The 14,445-nt window shown below is 42.4% G+C and overlaps 1 protein-coding gene across 1 annotated transcript in view; it reads right to left on the reverse strand.

Moving 5' to 3' along the window:
* Nucleotides 1-9,182: 9,182 nt before the first annotated feature.
* The window catches only part of LOC115008584 (plexin-A2-like), a 52,808-nt gene continuing 47,545 nt past the window's right edge, over nt 9,183-14,445 (reverse strand). The window contains exons 25-31 of the mRNA XM_029432274.1: nt 14,342-14,445; nt 12,683-12,779; nt 11,900-12,099; nt 11,625-11,794; nt 11,026-11,238; nt 9,969-10,119; nt 9,183-9,506 (exon numbers count right to left, since the gene is read on the reverse strand). Of these exons, the coding sequence (XP_029288134.1) occupies nt 9,411-9,506; nt 9,969-10,119; nt 11,026-11,238; nt 11,625-11,794; nt 11,900-12,099; nt 12,683-12,779; nt 14,342-14,445 (1,031 nt within the window). The 3' untranslated portion in view covers nt 9,183-9,410. The remainder of the gene's footprint in view (nt 9,507-9,968; nt 10,120-11,025; nt 11,239-11,624; nt 11,795-11,899; nt 12,100-12,682; nt 12,780-14,341) is intronic.

The following is a 14,445-nucleotide window of genomic DNA, read 5'->3' on the forward strand; positions in this document are numbered from 1 at the left end:
AGAGCAGGACAGGGTGGATAAAGCACCGCTTGTGTTCTGTCAGTTTTTATATAGCCCCCCCCCCCCCTCTCTCCTCTTCCCTTACTGAGGCCCAGCCCTTCACCCCGTCTTCCACTGGTTACTTTAACCCTTCCTCTGTGCCCCCACCCCTCAAGGCGGATGGAGTGAAGAAGGAGAATGGGGTCTTGTTTGGATGTTGTGTATTTAAAAATGTGCAGCATTCTTCAAATACCAATCAATGTTTATACTTATATATATATATTTACTTTAAATGGAACTGTTCCAGGTCTTGAATCCACCACGTGTGTTGCAGCACGGCGGAATATGTTTTGGTGATCAATGCTGATTACTTCATCTTGTGCGAGCACTGGGTGACAACGTCTGCTTGAGCAGTGAACTCTGTGTGCATGGGAGCAGTAATCCACTACACAATGAAAGGTGATGCTGACAATACAGTGGCTGACACTCTGCTCCCTAATAGGCTTATGGAGATAGACTGCGGAGCCGAATATCATACTCCAAACAAAAGTGTGATCCACTGTTATGCTAATGCTATTAATCCATTTCAGTGGCCCCGAGCCCCCACCACTCAGAGAGGCCATCAATCAACAGCAGACATCTCCGTAGTGAAGACACCACAGGATCCGCTTAAACCTTTCACACTTCCACAGAGTCCTGAAAGCACCCAGCCCCCCTACCCCCCCCCCCCCCTCTCCCCACATCCCCTGCAATTTGGGGACCTTTGCTTTACTTTTGTTAGCTCCTTTGCTAGCTGTTCTCATGCTCTCTGTAAATCACACATCTGGAACCACTGGTGAAGGTATGCTAAATGACTCGTTAAAAAAAACACCACACCCTCCGAGACAAAACAGCAACAACAGCGAGTCGAGAGAAGTAAACCGGACCACATCTTACATGCTCGTATGAAATGCTCTTGTAATTTGATACCAGTCCCAGTGCCCATAGTCCCCCTGTCCCTGTTTGCCCCACCCCCCCACCACCATTTCCTCCCTGTTACCCCCCCCCCCCCCCCCCTTCCTTCTTGCCAGACCCCTATCAGACATTCAGCTCAAACAGCAGGGCGTTGAGGTGGGCAATTGGCCACTCACTGTGACTCAAGATGAGCTTCGCTGAAAACCCCAACCTGTATAATCAGTTGTGTGCCCATTACAGCACGCCCCAGCTGGACAGCAGGAGTCGTGTCACCTCAGCACAACATTCATTACATTGTTAGCTGGTTAAGTATTTCTGCTACTTGAGTTCTGGGGAATCACAGCTTCCTGCCAAATGGCAGTAAGGCTCAGAACATACCTTTTTACCCTCAACAAAGGGGCAGCAGGACAAACCATGCCAACGTATATCTTACTATTTTACATTTGACTTATTAATTATGAAATGTGTGTTTTTTTATTCTATGTAGTTTCAGTCATTGTTGATTGACGGTAATAATAAACGGAGGTGTGGACTAAAGAGCCCAAAGAATTAAAAAGTATGTTATTTAAAAAGTGTGCAGCAAATCAATGAATGTCCTTAATCAGCTACTGTTTACACTATTCACAGGACAAGACACTTCATTCAGAACCAATCCGACAGCATCTGTTCAAGTTGCAGGGGAGAACCATGAAGAACAAAAAAATGATACCCAAAGATAATTTAAATTGAGTACAAAAACTATGCGGTAGTCAACAAAACACACATTGCAGCACGTCTTGATTTAGTACATGACTTGGCTCTTTAGTGCAAAGACTTACTTGTGACTTGCAAAACAATGACTTGGTCCCACCCCTCAAAATAAATCTTCATGTGCAAGGACAGTCCTTTACTCCTTTCCTCCCGATCATTGGACGCAAGGAAACAAAAGAAGTGTAAAGTAAGGAAGTCCGTCTTCCTTTGTGACAGTGTTTAGTCTAAAGTGCCGCAGAGCAGGAAACCAGCACAGACTGAGCGTTCCTCCTCCGACCTTACACAAATCTGGAAAACATTTCTACCATTTGGCATCCTGGGATTTAAAGCCTATAGGCCTTTCTTCATATGGCTTTATTTGTTTATACTATATTAATTGTTCTGCACATCTGTTGCAGTTTACAGAGTTTGAAAACGTAGCCTCAATGTTCCTTTATAGCCGCAGCCCTCGTTTCTTCAGTAACAGAACATTGCATCATATATCTGCTGGTGTTGTAGATTATTTCTGACAGCAGTGTATGTTTTCATTTAGCTTGCAAGTGTGATTTAACCAGATTTGAGGATTGCAAAGTTGTGTGTGTGTGTGTGTGTGTGTGTGTGTGTGTGTGTGTGTGTGTGTGTGTGTGTGTGTACACCTCACAGCATGTGTGTTAAATGCTTTCTGAAATGTATGAAGTAATGTCTCAAGAGAATATAGGAAACCGGATTACATATCAAAAGAGACGTGTTGTGCTTTTGTGCGTGCACGTTCTCACGAGGAGTCCCCTTTAGATTCACCCTGTACTTTTAAAAACCCGCAAAGATCCTGAGCTCTTGCCAAACATTTTGTGAACATGCAATATTTTTTTTTTTACTTGCTCCCTTTTCTTTTCTTTTCAAAGCATGTGAATTCACACAGACACAGCACAACGCTGAGTGTCCAGCATCATCAACATTGATGCTGTTTTCTGAGCGCATGGAGCATTTAAACACATTTAGAATATGATGCACTGCACTCGGGTTATCCAGGGTATATGCTAAACTCACAGTTAATGTGCTGATCATTTAGTTAATTTCTTAGGAACACACATTTTAAATATAATAATGAGCGATGGCATTACTAATTACTTTCTGCGGTAAAGCAGCCTGGCTTGAATCTGACTGACTGTATCCAAGAAGTCTTGTTTTGTGGTCATGGAGGGGTAAGCTAATTGGACGCTAAATTATCACTGAGGCTTGGATACTTTAAATGACCCCCCCCCCCCCCACTAACTAGAGAGCTAATTAGCAGAATATGTCCCGGATTATATTCTCAGAGAATTGAATTGAAAGCTTTTCTGATAAAAGTAAATTCAGTGACTTTTTTTAAATGTAAAATCTTCAGTAGCAGTGTTGGCTATGTATTCTGTCTGAGAGCAAAAGGTCACCAGCAATGGACAATTTGTAAAAGCCCGAGGCAGAACATAGAACAGGAAGTTGTAAATCAGAGACTCTCCTAATGTGACGATCTTTTGTGGGAAGAGAATTTCTTTGCCCACCCGTTCATAATTAAAAATATACCTTCAGAGATTCACGGTTCTGCTTTGACATAAGGGATTGGCACACTCCGCTAAATTAATGGAACTGAAAGGGTGGTTTTTAATTCAATGTTGGGATATATATTTGTAGACACACAGGGATCACAGAAAACCCATACAAGTTGTAAAACACATTTTTAATGCGCTTTGAAAATGGGTGCCATAAATCCTGCAAAGCTCACGGATTGGCGACGTAGGAGGGAGCCTTGAAGTGAATTCATGAGTGCTGGAGAGGGAAGGTTTGGGAGGAGGAGGAGGAGGAGGAGGAGGAGGAGGAGGAGGAGGAGGAGGAGGAGTAGTGGGAGGGGATTTAATTTCAAACTGCAGCAAATGTTGACCGTTACCTCCGTGGGCTGAACGACGGAGTCTCTGTAATAGAGTGAGCGGGAAGGGGACAAAAGAAATGAAGAAATAAAGGAAGTGCTTCCCAAAAAACAACGTGCGTTAAGGACGTTCTTTTTACATTCTCAGGGTACAGTCTTGCTTCAGAGTATGTCTTGACCTACAGGACCACATGGCTCTGCAGATGTTACACACACACACACACACGCGCACACACACACACACACACACACACACACACACACACACACACACACACACACACACACACACCCTCAGGCTAAAACCCTTTGCCCTCTTCATGCATCACATTTTCACGGCTTCTCACATGATCTTTCTCTCTCATTCCAGTTTGTGCAAACACTGATGAATAGACAGTGAATTCATAAAAAAAAAAAAAGAAGCTCATTCGGTCTCAGCCAGGCCTGTGATGACCCCTTTGGCCAGAAGATGGCGCCACTATACTGGTGTGCTGTTTAAGATCAACCTACTGGACTTTGCCATCATCAGTACATCATTAAATCCTTAATTTATTGCTTCATTATGTTTATTTTTGTGGAACTGAAAGCCTTTCCACCTGCATGTATTAAAAGATTCCAGCTGTTAATGGGCCGTAGTGAGTAATGAAGGCAGTTATGACCAGAGGCTGCAAGTGACTATGTCGTTGCTAGTGGACAAAAGAGAAATTACTAGAGCAAATAGGGGGAAATAAAATGCCGTCATGGATTAGCTCATCCAATAAATCCTGAAACAAGTTGTTACTGATAGAGGCTGAGCTGTGGTCATTTGAGATTTATTCTATACAATCATCAGGGATTTCTTTCCTGGTTTAGACCGCTGTCTTTTGTCCTTGGCAAGAACAAACATATCAGTGCCTGTTTGATTGTGTACACTCTGATAATGCAGTCTGCATTTAATTAAAGCAGCGGGAGACTGATGCTCGCAGACCTCAGTTGCCTAGAGAGGCTGCGTCCCAGTGGTGCTTCAGGGAATATGAGGCTTGATTGTCCAGTAATGAGAATGTACATTATGGAAGGGGAAAAACAAAAGGTATCGCACATTTTGTATCTGTACCCACTACAGATAGTGGCAGCTGGTTTTCTTCCCAGCTGAAAGGAACCACAACCCATAAGGGAAAGCATCTAATGTGTATACAGAGACGTGTGTGTGTGTGTGTGTGTGTGTGTGTGTGTGTGTGTGTGTGTGTGTGTGTGTGTGTGTGTGTGTGTGTGTGTGTGTGTGTGTGTGTGTGTGTGTGTGTGTGTGCAGTTATCATGCACAAAACAGACATCACCGTTGACTTCAGGCATCTTTCTGACCGAATCTGCAAAACACTGATCATCATATCTATATATATATATATATATATATATATATATAGATATATATATAAGCTTTAGTCCGGTTATATTTCATGTAGAGCTATTGTTACTGTATTTAAGGGCTGCAATTAATGATTATTACCACTATCCATGATTATTCAATTCATTATCCAATTATTATTGTTGGATTTAATCAATAGTCCAAAACCCACAGACATTTGTGAGCATGCATTACAAAGGACGGCATGAAACCCTCACATTTAAGAGGATGAAACCAGGGAATAGAACACATTCAACCTACAATCATAACAAACTGCGGAAATTCTTGGAATTTTAAGTGTATTGTTCACGTTGTTCCTGTTATTGGGTTAATCCCCGTTTCTTTGTACATAGATTAATTTAACCACTGAGCTGAAGGACATTGAAGCACAGCCTTGTCCATTGACTATTAACACAAACTCTGCTGGGTTGTTGAAGGTGCATAGAAAGTCCAAGGCCTTTTCATCATTCAGCATTCACTCCACAGTAACAGCCACAGTTTGAATTATTCTTCAAGATCTGCAGTCTGTGCGTAAGGTTTCCTCCTGAATCAAATATTCTGGGCAGCGAGAAAAGCGAAGGAGGTTTTCCACCAGCGATTTGGCAGAAATGAGAGTAAAATTGTTGCTCTGTTATTGTATCGTAACGTCACGATGTATTGTCATCAATCATTGACCGAGGCGTGATTAAATATGAAGACAACTGTCAGGGATTGATAGAAGAAGAATGGGTTTCTAATGGCTGTAGTAGCTCCATAAACCTGTTTGGTACCATCCAACCACACGGTCTATCAAGAAGATATCGTGCGGCGCGCTCAGGTGTCGGTGGAGGAGGTTTGAGTCCTAATGATCCTCCTCTGCTTGTGTGAAGCAAGTGAGGGAGGCAGCAGGCTGCTGATTGGAGGCACTCTGACAAGCAGAGAGGGAAGACGAGGGGTTAGAGTCTGGCAGGTGTACAGTGGACCCTTCGATAATCTGACGATACCCCCACCTGGATCTGACAGGTGTAGCTTGGGAGGCCTGGATGTTGGGAGGGATGCTCCGTCTCCTCCCCCCCCTCTGCTCTTCTCTGCTTGCCCAGAGCCCCGAGGGTTAAACATGAATAATAAATTCTCGCTCCTTATGGCAAGTGCTCAGGAGCCCCTATATGCTGCTCACATGCCATACCAAATACTGTCACAGTTCGACGGCAGTGTAAACTATTCCTCATTCCGAGAGGCTGTTGGTCGCGTGGTGTTGTCTTCTGTAACATTCAAAGGGAAGCTCATTTTCATCCAACAGACGGACATGTTAACCCAACCTGGTCGCACACTTGCTACATTTCCATGTAAATGATGTGTAATCTTCTCCAAACATATGTTATTCCTATTTCTTTCATTTAAAAAGCGACTATGTACAGTTTAAAACATAAATGTCACCATTTATTCCAATTTACCAGATTATATCTTTAAGATAAGTCTGTAGTTCCTTAGCAGGTGAAAGCCAGCAAAGCACAATTAAGAAATCCAAATTTATGGAGAATTCATGTTCAAATATTACATTTTTAGATAAAACATTCTGATATATTGACTGAAGATCCTCATTTACAACCCTAAATACGGATAAACAACAATGCATTCATGATACATTACTGTTGGAATATCAGTTCTGTTATATTCCTCATTGACACAAAGCTGGAACACAACTTGTGTGTCAGTCGATGTTTAATTCCATTTGTATATGTGTCCAACAATTATGTTAATTTCTAAGTACAAAGCTGAACGATGGCTCTTTCATGGCAACCCAATAATAGTTTAACTGTCAAATTAGCATGCTGGTGGTCCACTAACGTAATAAGAATAGATTATCCAGTTAAGTGTGCCAGAGTTCAGATTGGATCGGAAATGATGTAATCTCTTACACGCAGCAGACATTTTGTCCGAAAAAACATAAACTAAACATAGAAACATATAATGATCGTTTGGACAATCAGCTGTTTGTATTGTTTTATATAATGTAGTAGTATTAGTCAAAACTATACTTTCTCATGTTGAGTATTTGTATAAACCAGGCCTTCGATTTAGGATTCAACACACACATCATTTTCATCAGCTGCGCATTTAATGTATAACAACAGTACAAAGTGAATCTTTTTGCTTGCAAAATAGGAGTGTTTTTTTATGTACAATATTTATACAATAATATATAGTTTAAAAAACATTACAGTTTAAATGTCTGACAGTTTATTGCACAACACATTTATAAATTATCATCATCAAACCACACATGAAACAGATGAGTTCTGTCATATTTCAACACTTAACAGGAAATGTATTTAATATTTATATTATTTTATCTTGCTCTTCTAGATTAGCATGAATAAAAGGTCCTGTGGGGAGTACTTTAACCCCACTGATACTGAAATGGTAAAGAAATAAAATAAATGACACTGATAGATAGTCGTTGTGACTTTTATACGGAGCAGTGCGTGACATACAAACAATAGAAACTAAAACCCCGCATGCACGCGACGCCTCAGACTCAATCTGTCATCGCGATAATCAAATTGCGGGTTAAGATATGGCACTCAATAAATACAGCAGCGAGGAGACAGCAAGCGGTCAGGTCAAATGTACACATGAATGCAAAATAAAGGAATTACACGCTCAAAGATACAAAGAGTCAGGATGCAAAGCGAAGATTGATCGCTGTGACGAGCAACAAAACGGGTGTTAAAAACTTTACAAGAACTGCTGATCCAAATGCATGTATCAATAATCGTATATCCAAAATATTAGGAGCAGCTTACATTATGCCGCGGTGCAGACTCTTCTGCAGCACTTCCAGCTCGTCTCCTACTTTTAATGTTCAAAGTGGATTTCATTTTTTGGGGAAGATCAATAAGGCATCAAAGCCTTCCTCTAACTTAATAGGAGCAGCAGGTGTTCTTAATATCTCGTCCACTCGGTGCATTTCAAGTATCACTCTAAATGTAAACAATGACTGATGAGGCGGGGGGGGGGGGGGGGGGGGGGGGGGGGGGAGGGGGGAGGGGGGAGCGCGCGGTTGGCCAGGGTTCGGCTAATCTGATCCACGATCAGCCTTTTATGGCATCATTAATCATGCTTTCTGCTACAGTTCAATTTGGTCTCCACTTATCTTTGAATGGCTGAATTGGTGGTCGATATATCATCACTGTACAAAATGTCCTATCTTAAATGGGATCTTTTCAGTACAATGACATGTTTTATTAATAGCTTCTACAGGAGCGCTTAACATGAATGAAACATGAGACATATTATATTTGGCATAAAAAGCCGGGGATTTGGTCTGGAACTATATCTACATATATTTTAAATTTGAAGGCAATGCCCTTTGCGGTGTTGCAGACCCTCACCTTTGTCGATGTCGCATTTTGTGTATATATTTCAATCCCAATCTGAGTTGTGACTCAGAAAATCTTCATTAAGCAACAAACAATACTCGGGGCAGGGAGCTTTAATTGGGAGAATGAAAAGTAATGATGTCAGAGTCTTTCGTGTTCTCTTTTTTTTTTCAATCGGAAGAGGCTTAACAACACAAAGTTACACATCTCTGCTCCAAACGCCGATGTCACTCCAAGCCAGCGTGATATGTAGTGCGAATACGAGTCCTTCATCTTTGACATATAAAAAGTACTTTGAATCTTGTCTCACCACATGTGCCGTCCCATTAAATTGGCTCCTGTCTTTGTTGAGCTCCTCCAGTGACTTTTCAAGTTGAGTCATTCTTTTACTAAGTGCTGTTCTCTTCAGAGCTCCAGCCATGCCACACACACACACATTTAGTATAAGCACCGACTACAAAGACAAACCATTACCCAGCGGAAAAGAATTGGCTGCAAATTCAGCAACTGTGATGGTCCAAATCCTTTTTGTGTCTCTCTCTCTATAGGAGCGTTTTAGAAGTTGAGTGTTTGCCTGTTGGAGTTTCTTCTGAAAACACGATGACATGGGATTTAAAAGTCGTGCTTTGGGACGATCCGTGTGCTGTGGGTTGTGTATGTACACTCTTATGTGTGTATTAATGCATGTGTATGAATCTCTTTATGTAACTATTAGTTTTTTATACAGTAGGTCCAGTGTGTGTGCGTGTGTGTGTGTGTGTGTGTGTGTGTGTGTACACGTGCATATATGAATGCCAATCGTGTTGCCGATGGGTTTATAACTCATCTGTTATTGTATGTTTCAGTGTGTGTGTGTGTGTGTGTGTGTGTGTGTGTGTGTGTGTGTGTGTGTGTGTGTGTGTGTGTGTGTGTGTGTGTGTGTGTGTGTGTGTGTGTACACGTGCATATATGAATGCCAATCGTGTTGCCGATGGGTTTATAACTCATCTGTTATTGTATGTTTCAGTGTGTGTGTTGTGCGTGTTTTTGCATGTATGGAGGTGTGTGTGTGTGTGTGTGTGTGTGTGTGTGTGTGTGTGTGTGTGTGTGTGTGTATGTGTGTGTCTCAGCTCTCTATAGACATGGCTGAGATGATCTGTTCCATTTTATATGCCAACTTCTGCTTCTGGGCCTGTTCATCCTGCTCCAGTGCCTCAATTATCTAAAACACACACAAGGGCAGAGGCTTATTGTTGGTCAGCTAGAGGAATCATAAACATACACAAATACACAAATACAGCTCTACAACACTTAACAGCTTCCACTAGTAATTCTACTTTAATGAAAACGGTGTAGCCTGTTTATGAGAAGTGGACGTAGTCACCGTGACGTCATCCATTTGTTTTAGAGCCTCCAGTTTGGCATTTTGGTCGTCGCCGAAGACATTATTAGACAAACAACATGTTGCAATTAACTTTCATGAACTGAATACACGAAAATACGTGGAGCACCCAGACTGGACAACCCCTCGGTAGCGACCAGCAGGAAGCCGCTGCTTTATCGTCTACTCTACTAAATGGGAATCGCTGCTTTAACATATGAAGTGCTACCTTCACTCGGCTAACCACACCAGCAGGACCTCTACGGCACATTTCTGTGTTACAGAGTGTTGACTGGGCCTCACCTCTTGGCTGTACTTGCTGACGTAGGTGTAGATCTCATGGAGGGCACTGAGCATGTTGAACTCACTGGAGTGAAGGCGGGCCTGTTCAGCCAGATAGGCATTCATATCCTGATCACTGATGGCAGGCAGGCGGTTGATGTCAGCGTAGTACCTGAGAGGACACACACACACACACTCTGTCAGATTCAAGGGCACAGTCATGCATACCAGAGCTTTTCTCCTTACCTGGATTCAGTCCTGTTGTTATGAAAATCACAGAATATCCAAAGGCGTCAGTAAATCGGAGGCGGGAAAATAAGGAAACGTGTCACTCATGGGTCCAGTCATTTGGTCAGAGTGACTACAAGCCACACCGGCACACTGTTTTCTTTTTCTAAACAAACGCACACAGGACTACACTTAGGAAAGCTTTCACTTGATTACACATTCATTCTGTTACTTCCAAACCCCTATTAGAGCTGCATGATTAATTGTGCCACAATTTGCATTCATAGCTCTATGCAATCCCATTTATACATGAGGATTGTGCCATTAATGCGTAGCAGAGAGATCTGTTGCTGATTTGGAGTAAGCGCTCCTAATTTGTCACTGCATCAAATAAAGGACGAGACTCCATTACACTTTGAGAGAAACGTGTGAGAGATACGGAAAAGTGACACGATGGCTGGCCACCAAAATAGCAACCAATGTTCTGACGTAGTTTCTGAACAGTATAGTAACACCACTAATTATTACCACCATGAAACATATTATGATGAAGCTAATGAGACAATATCACAAGTGCATCATCACAACCTCTCACAGAGACAATGTGACGACAGAGACAGTCATGATTATCATTTTTATCCACAATCGTGCTGCCTCTCCGCCTCTTTTTACTCCTAAAACAAAACATTAAGCCAATAAACAATAACTTTTATCATAACAAACTTAATCCTATTCATAACTAAAACACACGACTTGTTAACCGACCCCGTGAAGACACGATGATCTGTATTCCAATCATCTTTCTGTCCTTTTGAATGGCATTTGTCTTTGCGTGTGCACACATACACACCTTTCTACCCAGCTTTTGTAGTGCGGTATGTCCTTGGCATAGAGCAGTTTGGTTGACGGTGAGTCTTTGCCCAGACGGTGTTCAGAGGTTGAGCAAGAGTCCATAAAGGTTTGAGCCACCACAGACAGACAGGCGTCCGTGATGCTGTTTTTATGGATGTCAAACACAAACTGGGGATTCTTGATCACGTTCACCCAGAAGCGCAGAGGCAGGCTGCAGATAAAAGAGGAGAGAACAGAAAGTTTCACAATTTTACACATGCTTAGACTAGATTTGCCTTTTCAGATTGACTGTAGTCATCAGAACGAGATGTCACTTTGAGCTTTATAGAGTTACCGATAACATTTAGGAAGTTCTTCAAAGAGCAGCGTAAAACTGTACAAAACACAAGAGAATAAGATAAATTGGATAAGGGTGCACCCTAGCATTAAGGATGTAATCAACGTTCCCTCGGCCCCGAGCTTCGACTGTTTGTCAGTAATGAGTACAAGTTCTACAGGAGATATCGCAAGCAGGCTTGTTAACGAAAGAAAGTGAGACGTCTGTGAAGTCACAGTAAAGTCAGGCTCCCTCTCTCTCTCTCTCTCTCTCTCTCTCACCAGTTGCTCTTCCAGGTGTGACGGACGTCCATGTCATGGATGCCGTGCCTGTCGGCCTGCTCGTCCAGGAAGTCAAACATGTATTTGATGGCGAGAGGCAGGGCGGTGCCCCGACACACGGTGCTGAACAGGGTCTCAAACAGGTCGTCCACAAACTTCTGCAGCGTGCCCTGTACAAAGCAAAGCAAAGAGTTGAGACTTGGAGCACTTTCGACTGCAAGTGCAACTAAAGTGTCCAAAAGAATTGTGCCGACAATTGATGTAATATAGTGCACCTTTGTTGCCAGTAGCCTCGTCAGGTATATCTCAGACACCATCTTGCTGCCGCGCTCGCCCTCCTTCTGGTCCCCGTGGTCGTGGTTCTTGACTAGGTGCCAGACTTTGACCCCACTCTCCAGGTCAGGGGTCAGCATGGGCACGCGGGAGTGTGGGCTGTCGGGGCTGGTGGGCGTGGAGCGGAAGGGAACGTCCACACCTGCGTGGTCAAATGTGAGATATTAAGAAAGGAATCTATTCGAAAAGGCTCCAGACGCAGTTTGTAAATAGAAAACATGTCGTCTGATAAGCAGTTTGTCAGACGACGGGACTGAATTTAAGGCACATTGTCTCTTTGTAATCGGCAAGTGAGCAGGTTGGATGTGTGTGTTCAGACTGTGTAATCATTTACTGCCATCTTTTCATTGGTTGTCATAGTAATGATGCAGACGGGCACTCATTCACTAAAGACATGTTTCCTCTCCTGGCTCACATCCTCACGTTCTGTCACTCTGTGTTTTCTGCTCTTTGTGTCATCCTGTCTGCTGTGTCATGCAGCTTTTTAAAAAGATTCATATATATAATCACTTGATTTTTAATCAGTAGTTTGTATACGTCTAAAGCGATGCGGCTTGATGAATATTTTTGAAGCTCACTTTCCATCTCTTTGTTTAATGTGCTGTATAACAATATCTGCTAATGTGCTTTGCAACAGACTGATGAGTGACGGGAACAGATGGTGCAACTCTGCTGTGAGCTGGTTGAATATTAAGTATTTGTATTTTCTTTCAAACAGCACTGACCGTATCTGCTGATGCTGCGTGGGAAGCTGGCCGAGGAAGGAATATTGAAAGAAGACATCTGTTTTTGCACCAAGGCCACCACGCAGCGCTCCGACACCTGGAAAATAAAAGGTTAAGCCGGCCTTATTATTTTTTTCATGAATAGGTGAACTTGCAGCTGTAGGTCAAAAGTAATGATGGCTTGAATTCCAAAAGTTGTGTACGATGACAAATAAAGGAATTTGCCAAATTAGGATTCAGAGGTTTTGAATCACAAGATGTACAATTGACTTCTAAAGGACTGGCCTCTAGTTCAAGTACAACATTCTGTTAAAATACACAGTAGTAGACATCCTCCATCCTCCATCATCATCATCATCATCATCATCATCATCATCATCATCATCATCATCATCATCATCATTCATCATCATCATCAGCTGGACAGAAATACAGAAAGCAGAGCATTTACCACATCAGCTCCAAACCGACCCATATTGAAAGTACGTACTGTACATGTGGATGCTGAACACTCAACTCAATTTGGAATCATTTGAGAATATTATAAAAGAAGAAATTCTCCACAGAGCAATATAATTCTCCTCCGTGAAGGTCAAATGCCTGTCAAGGTGAACGAATGAAAACTGAGTTTTACCTTTCTTTTTCTTTACAGATAAGCGTGGCGCTGTGTCTTCATTATGAAATGTGTATGTTTTTGTTTTCTAACAGAGTTCACTGGCTGCTGATTCACTTTCAGGAGTCTCAGGTCAACACTGTACACAGTAGCTGAGCTTGGCAGACGCGGCGAGGTCGACATATTCACACTACTGTTCTGCATGAGCTACAAATGTGTCTAATACAAATCCATCTTAGCAACAGAACAAACATTTCCACACCTTATTTCAGAAGGAAAAAGCGAAATGGTTTTATCTCCTTGACAGATAAGACGGAGTGCATGTGCATACTTTTAGAGCAGTCAGTTCCTTTGTCTTTATTTCTCTCTTCGTTTCAACAAAAAGCATGCTGCACTGAACTGCTGCCTGTGTGTGTGTGTGTGTGTGTGGGGGGTGGGACAGTTAGCCCAAAGCTAATAGTCAAGACAAGCGTCTGACTGACAAGAGAACAGGATGACTCATCTGAGTCTGGTGACCTGTGCCGTCGTATTTATGAGCTGAGAAAAAAAAGATGTCGTAAAAGACACAGTGCATGTTCGGTTGACTAAGCGTGCTTGCAACCGGGGGGCGGGGGGGGTTGACACTGGTGGGGAGAGTTATATGAATATGAATGAGTAATGCTCCATCCTTCATCAACACTATCTGCTAAGATGCCCTTGAGCAACTGGATAATCAATTTGTCTTTTAAAATGTTGAAGAAGATTCAGGCGTTGTGAACTAGCTCTGTACACTTGAAATGATGCATTGACTAAGGCTTGGCTAAGACCAAGACAATTTATATAATTGCAAATTGAATATCTTTGCATTGCGGACTGTTGGTTGGACAACAGGAGCAACATGAGTTTGCACAATTGATGGGCATTTTCACAGTTCAAGCTTCAAGGTTAACTTATTGTCCTTGTAGAACACAGGATTGCCCAAAAAACGCAGTTCTAGTCCCATAATACGACATAAGAAAAACAAAAAAAACGATATTTGTGTGTGGAGATTAATGTTCCCAACAGACCTGGTAGTGCATGAGTGTGTTGAGTCTCTTCCAGTCGCTCTCTATCTTAGTGGTGATGTCCTCATCCTGCAGGACCACACGAGCTGTCCTGCCCTGCCGCCACT

Source organism: Cottoperca gobio, chromosome 5 (assembly GCF_900634415.1).
Source record: "Cottoperca gobio chromosome 5, fCotGob3.1, whole genome shotgun sequence".
Lineage (NCBI taxonomy): Eukaryota > Metazoa > Chordata > Actinopteri > Perciformes > Bovichtidae > Cottoperca > Cottoperca gobio.